This window comes from Pristiophorus japonicus, chromosome 7 (assembly GCF_044704955.1).
Source record: "Pristiophorus japonicus isolate sPriJap1 chromosome 7, sPriJap1.hap1, whole genome shotgun sequence".
NCBI classification, from domain to species: domain Eukaryota; kingdom Metazoa; phylum Chordata; class Chondrichthyes; family Pristiophoridae; genus Pristiophorus; species Pristiophorus japonicus.
In genome coordinates, this window is record NC_091983.1 from 248,617,934 (window position 1) to 248,625,629 (window position 7,696).

General features: G+C 58.3%; 2 protein-coding genes across 2 annotated transcripts in view; one reads left to right on the forward strand and one right to left on the reverse strand.

Annotated features, from left to right (window-relative positions):
- LOC139266715 (alanine--tRNA ligase, mitochondrial-like) overlaps positions 1 to 1,003 on the reverse strand; it is a 32,136-nt gene extending 31,133 nt beyond the window's left edge. The window contains exons 1-2 of the mRNA XM_070884301.1: positions 997 to 1,003; positions 832 to 884 (exon numbers count right to left, since the gene is read on the reverse strand). Coding sequence (XP_070740402.1) covers positions 832 to 884; positions 997 to 1,003 — 60 coding nt within the window. The remainder of the gene's footprint in view (positions 1 to 831; positions 885 to 996) is intronic.
- cnih4 (cornichon family member 4) lies at positions 631 to 7,299 on the forward strand. The gene is made up of 4 exons (XM_070884611.1): positions 631 to 694; positions 2,250 to 2,362; positions 4,275 to 4,415; positions 7,075 to 7,299. Exons 2-4 carry the CDS (start codon positions 2,295 to 2,297, stop codon positions 7,100 to 7,102), a joined length of 237 nt encoding a protein of 78 aa, XP_070740712.1. The 5' UTR covers positions 631 to 694; positions 2,250 to 2,294; the 3' UTR covers positions 7,103 to 7,299.
- Positions 7,300 to 7,696: the final 397 nt, after the last annotated feature.

Genomic DNA, 7,696 nt, shown 5'->3' on the forward strand with positions numbered 1-7,696 from the left:
AGAGAGGGGGAGGGAGGGAGATATATGGAAGAGGAAGGGAGGGAATGTGTGCGTGAGAAGGGGAGAAATGTGTTGGGGAATGTGAAATAAAGATTGAGTCAGAGAAACAGATGGAGAGAGGGAAAAAGACCAAGAGAAAGAGTAACAGAACGAGAATAAAACGGAGAGGGTGAGAGAAATGGAGAGTAACAAATGGGGTAAAGAAAAAGAGAGCAGGTGATGGAGGGAGTGAGAGAGAGTGTGAGACGATGGAAAGAGGGTGAGAGGTGGTGAGAAAGTGAATGAGAGACAGGAGAGGGAGAGAGAGAGAGACAGGAGAGAGATTGAGAGAGAGAAAGAGGGAGAGATGGGGAGAAAGAGGGTAACGGGAAGAGAAACCGAGAGAGGAGATGGGGAAAGATCAGAGGATGAAAGAAAAGGGAGAAATGGAGACAGAGCAAAACACGGTGAGAGACAGAGCGAGAGAATAACACGGAGGGAGGGAGGGAGGGAGGGAGGGGGGAGGGAGGGCCGGAGGGCCGGAGGGAGAGGGGAGGGAGGGCCGGAGGGAGGGAGGGAGGGCCGGAGGGAGGGAGGGAGGGAGGGCCGGCCGGATGGTCCGAGTGATTTCCTTGACTTTGTGCAGATTATAACCCTGTCGGATTTAGAATGTGACTACATAAACGCCCGGGCCTGCTGCTCGAAACTGAACAAGGTAATTCCTGCTCAGTGGGGCGGTGTGTGGGAACCGGGTGGGGGGGTGATGTGTGTGTGGGAGGGGAGGGGTGAGGCGATGTGGGGGGTGGGGGGGGGATTCGGTGCTGTGTTCCGATTGGTATAAAAGAATCAGACAGCCTCCAGGCAGAGCACTCGGGCCAGTGAAATGGAGCCGGATATTTTGCTACCTGGTGAAACCAGCGTACGAGGAAAGATCCTATAGCAGCAGCCGTTGCCACCTTTTGGGGCACACGTGACCACCGGGGGGGGAGGAATTTCGTGTGTGTCGGACTGCAGTACTGTCCATCCCGCGGACCGGCTGTGAGAAACATAGAAACATAGAAAATAGGTGCAGGAGTAGGCCATTCGGCCCTTCGAGCCTGCACCGCCATTCAATAAGATCATGGCTGATCATTCCCTCAGTACCCCTTTCCTGCTTTCTCTCCATACCCCTTGATCCCTTTAGCCGTAAGGGCCACATCTAACTCCCTCTTGAATATATCCAATGAACTGGCATCAGCAACTCTCTGCGGCAGGGAATTCCACAGGTTAACAACTCTCTGAGTGAAGAAGTTTCTCCTCATCTCAGTCCTAAATGGCTTCCCCCTTATCCTTAGACTGTGTCCCCTGGTTCTGGACTTCCCCAACATCGGGAACATTCTTCCTGCATCTAACCTGTCCAAACCCGTCAGAATTTTATATATTTCTATGAAATCCCCCCTCGTCCTTCTAAACTCCAGTGTATAAAGGCCCAGTTGATCCAGTCTCTCCTCATATGTCAGTCCTGCCATCCCTGGAATCAATCTGGTGAACCTTCGCTGCACTCCCTCAATAGCAAGAACGTCCTTCCTCAGATTAGGAGACCAAAACTGCACACAATATTCCAGGTGAGGCCTCACCAAGGCCCTGTACAACTGCAGTAAGACCTCCCAGCTCCTATACTCAAATCCCCTAGCTATGAAGGCCAACATACCATTTGCTGCCTTCACCGCCTGCTGTACCTGCATGGCAACTTTCAATGACTGATGAACCATGACACCCAGGTCTCGTTGCACCTCCCCTTTTCCTAATCTGCCGCCATTCAGATAATATTCTGCCTTCGTGTTTTTGCCACCAAAGTGGATAACCTCAGCGTCTAACCCGGGGTGGTTCCAGCACCAGAGTGCTGCTGAGTTCAGTCCTGCTCGGCCCAGCCCAGGCTCCGATCAGCAGTGACCTCAGTCTGGCATCGCTCACCCCGGCCAAGCCTTACGCCTTTCCCAGGGAGGCTGGCACAGTCGGGAGAGCAGAGTGAGCGAGGATCCTGGCAGCCAGAGTGTAGAGAAGGCTGGGCCCTCGAGTGGGTCGGGTGTTGTCACACCACCAGCCAGTCCCTCCCTCCCTCCCTCCCTCGCTCCTTCCGTCGGGTGGCGATCTTGGTACCTCTGTACAGGACGCGTGCACTGTCTGGACTGAGTCCACGGAAGCCTGTTTACTTTGGCCCGCGCCCAGCGTGACTGGTTCTCGATCTGCACTTTGTAGCGATCTCTCTGCCGCTATCCTTTCTCTTGCAGTGGGTACTGCCCGAGCTGGTTGGTCTAGGAATTGTTACTGTGCTGATGTTCGCCTCCATGCATTGGTTCATCTTCTTGCTCAACGTGCCAATAGCAGCCTGGAATCTTTACAGGTGGGTGCCCCTGACTCAGTCAGCCTCAATTTGATTCGCTAAAAAGCTTCAAAAAGCCTTTGGGCAGCAAACCCATCATGTAAATCACAAGCATCTCGGTTCTTGAACACCCTGTAGAGAGGTCACACACACCTCGGGGTCCAGCGTGGCTCAGTGGGAACGCTCTCGCCTCTGGGTCCGAGGGTTGTGGGTTCAAGCCTCATAATCCAGGCCAACACTGCCAGTACTGTCGGAGGGACAGTACTGAGGGAGTGCTGCACTGTCGGAGGGGCAGTACTGAGGGAGTGCTGCACTGTCGGAGGGGCAGTACTGAGGGAGTGCTGCACTGTCGGAGGGGCAGTACTGAGGGAGTGCTGCACTGTCGGAGGGACAGTACTGAGGGAGTGCCGCACTGTCGGAGGGGCAGTACTGAGGGAGTGCTGCACTGTCGGAGGGGCAGTACTGAGGGAGTGCTGCACTGTCGGAGGGGCAGTACTGAGGGAGTGCCGCACTGTCGGAGGGGCAGTACTGAGGGAGTGCAGTACTGAGGGAGTGCCGCACTGTCGGAAGGGCAGTACTGAGGGAGTGCCGCACTGTCGGAAGGGCAGTACTGAGGGAGTGCCGCACTGTCGGAGGGGCAGTACTGAGGGAGTGCTGCACTGTCGGAGGGGCAGTACTGAGGGAGTGCTGCACTGTCGGAGGGGCAGTACTGAGGGAGCGCCGCACTGTCGGAGGGGCAGTACTGAGGGAGTGCTGCACTGTCGGAGGGGCAGTACTGAGGGAGCGCCGCACTGTCGGAGGGGCAGTACTGAGGGAGTGCTGCACTGTCGGAGGGGCAGTACTGAGGGAGTGCCGCACTGTCGGAGGGGCAGTACTGAGGGAGTGCTGCACTGTCGGAGGGGCAGTACTGAGGGAGTGCCGCACTGTCGGAGGGGCAGTACTGAGGGAGTGCTGCACTGTCGGAGGGGCAGTACTGAGGGAGTGCCGCACTGTCGGAGGGGCAGTACTGAGGGAGTGCCGCACTGTCGGAGGGGCAGTACTGAGGAAGGGCAGTACTGAGGGAGTGCCGCACTGTCGGAAGGGCAGTACTGAGGGAGTGCCGCACTGTCGGAGGGGCAGTACTGAGGGAGTGCCGCACTGTCGGAGGGGCAGTACTGAGGGAGTGCCGCACTGTCGGAGGGGCAGTACTGAGGGAGTGCCGCACTGTCGGAGGGGCAGTACTGAGGAAGTGCCGCACTGTCGGAGGGGCAGTACTGAGGGAGTGCCGCACTGTCGGAGGGGCAGTACTGAGGGAGTGCCGCACTGTCGGAGGGGCAGTACTGAGGGAGTGCCGCACTGTCGGAGGGGCAGTACTGAGGGAGTGCCGCACTGTCGGAGGGGCAGTACTGAGGGAGTGCAGCACTGTCGGAGGGGCAGTACTGAGGGAGTGCAGCACTGTCGGAGGGGCAGTACTGAGGGAGTGCAGCACTGTCGGAGGGGCAGTACTGAGGGAGTGCCGCACTGTCGGAGGGGCAGTACTGAGGGAGTGCAGCACTGTCGGAGGGGCAGTACTGAGGGAGTGCAGCACTGTCGGAGGGGCAGTACTGAGGGAGTGCTGCAGTGTCGGAGGGGCAGTACTGAGGGAGTGCTGCAGTGTCGGAGGGGCAGTACTGAGGGAGTGCAGCACTGTCGGAGGGGCAGTACTGAGGGAGTGCTGCAGTGTCGGAGGAACCATCTTTCACATGAGACGGTAAAGCTGAGATTTTTAAGGTTAAGACTAGGGTTTGATCGCAGTGAATGCACTGATACAAAGACACGGAGAGTTAGCTTGGAATCTGTGTTGTATTGTGCAGGAGGGAAACTCTGTGCCTGATTCCAAAATACAATGAATGTGTGTTTTATCCAGCCGGGTGTGAGGAGGTTACTGTGACTGTTATCAAACGATCTGCCCTAGGTACCTGGGCGTCCCCTGCGGTAACGTGGGAGTCTTCGACCCGACAGAGATCCACAATCGTGGGCAGCTCAAAACTCACATGAAGGAGGCGATGGTTAAACTGGGATTCCACCTTCTCTGCTTCTTCATTTACCTGTACAGGTGAGTCTGTCCGCAGCCTCAGGCTGGCTGTGTAATGGAGGGACTTGTAACACATTCTGATACTGGGCTTGTGTAATAGAGGGAGTTATAACTGAGAGTGGGTTGTGTTAATCTATGTGGTATGGGTGCACAGAAATCTCGGCTGACACCAGGGCAGTACTGAGGGAGCGCCGCACTGTCGGAGGGGCAGTGCTGAGGGAGTGCCGCACTGTCGGAGGGGCAGTACTGAGGGAGTGCCGCACTGTCGGAGGGGCAGTGCTGAGGGAGTGCCGCACTGTCGGAGGGGCAGTACTGAGGGAGCGCCGCACTGTCGGAGGGGCAGTACTGAGGGAGTGCCGCACTGTCGGAGGGGCAGTACTGAGGACGTGCCGCACTGTCGGAGGGGCAGTACTGAGGGAGCGCCGCACTGTCGGAGGGGCAGTACTGAGGGAGCGCCGCACTGTCGGAGGGGCAGTACTGAGGGAGTGCTGCACTGTCGGAGGGTCAGTACTGAGGGAGTGCCGCACTGTCGGAGGGTCAGTACTGAGGGAGCGCCGCACTGTCGGAGGGGCAGTACTGAGGGAGTGCCACACTGTCGGAGGGTCAGTACTGAGGGAGTGCCGCACTGTCGGAGGGTCAGTACTGAGGGAGCGCCGCACTGTCGGAGGGTCAGTACTGAGGAAGCGCTGCACTCTCGGAGGGTCAGTACTGAGGGAGTGCCGCACTGTCGGAGGGGCAGTACTGAGGGAGCGGCGCACTGTCGGAGGGACAGTACTGAGGGAGTGCCGCACTGTCGGAGGGGCAGTACTGAGGGAGCGCCGCACTGTCGGAGGGACAGTACTGAGGGAGCACCGCACTGTCGGAGGGTCAGTACTGAGGGAGCACCGCACTGTCGGAGGGGTAGTACTGAGGGAGTGCCGCACTGTCGGAGGGTCAGTACTGAGGGAGTGCCGCACTGTCGGAGGGTCAGTACTGAGGGAGCGCCGCACTGTCGGAGGGTCAGTACTGAGGGAGCGCCGCACTGTCGGAGGGGCAGTACTGAGGGAGTGCCGCACTGTCGGAGGGGCAGTACTGAGGGAGCGGCGCACTGTCGGAGGGACAGTACTGAGGGAGTGCCGCACTGTCGGAGGGTCAGTACTGAGGAAACGCCGCACTGTCGGAGGGGCAGTACTGAAGGAGCGCCGCACTGTCGGAGGGGCAGTACTGAGGGAGTGCCGCACTGTCGGAGGGGCAGTACTGAAGGAGTGCTGCACTGTCGGAGGGGCAGTACTGAAGGAGCGCCGCACTGTCGGAGGGTCAGTACTGAGGGAGCGCCGCACTGTCAGAGGGTCAGTACTGAGGGAGCGCCGCACTGTCGGAGGGGCAGTACTGAGGGAGCGCCGCACTGTCGGAGGGGCAGTACTGAAGGAGCGGCGCACTGTCGGAGGGGCAGTACTGAGGAAGTGCCGCACTGTCGGAGGGACAGTACTGAGGGAGTGCTGCACTGTCGGAGGGACAGTACTGAGGGAGTGCCGCACTGTCGGAGGGACAGTACTGAGGGAGCACCGCACTGTCGGAGGAGCAGTACTGAGGGAGCACCGCACTGTCGGAGGGACAGTACTGAGGGAGCGATGCACTGTCGGAGGGGCAGTACTGAGGGAGCGGCGCACTGTCGGAGGGGCAGTACTGAGGGAGTGCCGCACTGTCGGAGGGACAGTACTGAGGGAGTGCCGCACTGTCGGAGGGACAGTACTGAGGGAGTGCCGCACTGTCGGAGGGGCAGTACTGAGGGAGTGCCGCACTGTCGGAGGGACAGTACTGAGGGAGTGCTGCACTGTCGGAGGGGCAGTACTGAGGGAGCGGCGCACTGTCGGAGGGGCAGTACTGAGGGAGCGCCGCACTGTCGGAGGGGCAGTACTGAGGGAGCGCCGCACTGTCGGAGGGGCAGTACTGAGGGAGCACCGCACTGTCGGAGGGGCAGTACTGAGGGAGTGCTGCACTGTCGGAGGGTCAGTACTGAAGGAGCGCCGCACTGTCGGAGGGTCAGTACTGAGGGAGCGCCGCACTATCGGAGGGGCAGTACTGAGGGAGCACCGCACTGTCGGAGGGTCAGTACTGAGGGAGTGCTGCACTGTCGGAGGGGCAGTATTGAGGGAGCACCGCACTGTCGGAGGGGCAGTACTGAGGGAGCGCCGCACTGTCGGAGGGTCAGTACTGAGGGAGCGCTGCACTGTCGGAGGGTCAGTACTGAGGGAGCGCCGCACTGTCAGACGGTCCGTCTTTCGGATGAGATGTTAAACTGAGGCCCCATCTCTCACAGCTGGGCATTAAAGATCCCATGGTACTATTTTGAAGAGCAGGGGAATTTGCCCTGGCCAATATTTATCCCTCAACCAACATCACAAAAAAACCCAGGTTAATTGGTCATTACCACATTGCTGTTTGTGGGAGCTTGCTGTGCGCAAATTGGATGCCGTGTTTCCTACATTGCAACAGTGACCACACTCCAAAAGTACTTCATTGGCTGTAAAGCGCTTTGGGGTGTCCGGTGGTTGTGAAAGGTGCTATAGAAATGCAAGTCCTCCTTTAATTGAGTGTTGTCAGTGAGGGTAGTGTGATGTGTGCTTCTCAGCCTGGTGGGGTGAGGTTAGACTCCAGGCGAATATGAAAGCAGCAGTCTGACCGTCTTCTCCTTTTGCAGCATGATCCTGGCTTTGATAAATGACTGAGCCTGTTTACAGACACTCCTCAATGGCAGCAAGATACAAGTACAGACCGAGGAAAGCCACTCCGGCCCAGCTCTGTTCGATCGGAAGCACTCCACAAGAACAAGACAAAGATGCATCATGCAGTTTATTTTTTTGGACCTGATTCACATGTGTTTTGAGATTATTTTTTAAGCAATAAAGTTACTGTTTAAAGGGAAGACTTTGATCCTTGTGTTGACTTATCGGAGAGAGGTTTGCCATTGGGCCTTGTGGCACAGACTTTGCCTGAAGTGATTGTGAATCGCACTCGCTGGGCTGGGCAGAACTGCCCCAACTGACCTCGGTACCCCGGAGTTAGGGAAGAGACCACCAAGCCGGACCTCCTGTCTCCACCTCTCACCAGCGACACCCTCACTGGAAGGCACACGTCTGTGGACGTCAGGACCCAGGTTGGCTGCGATTTCCCCCGCTGGTTGAATAGTCTCCCCACATTTGCTGAGCTGGCGTGGGAAGAATGTGTGGAACCTCTGGGAGGGAGAATCGGGAGCTGGGAAGAGCCAGGGCCGAGCCAGGGCCTGGCCAAGGGCTCCCCCCTCTTCCGCCCCCCCCCCCTCA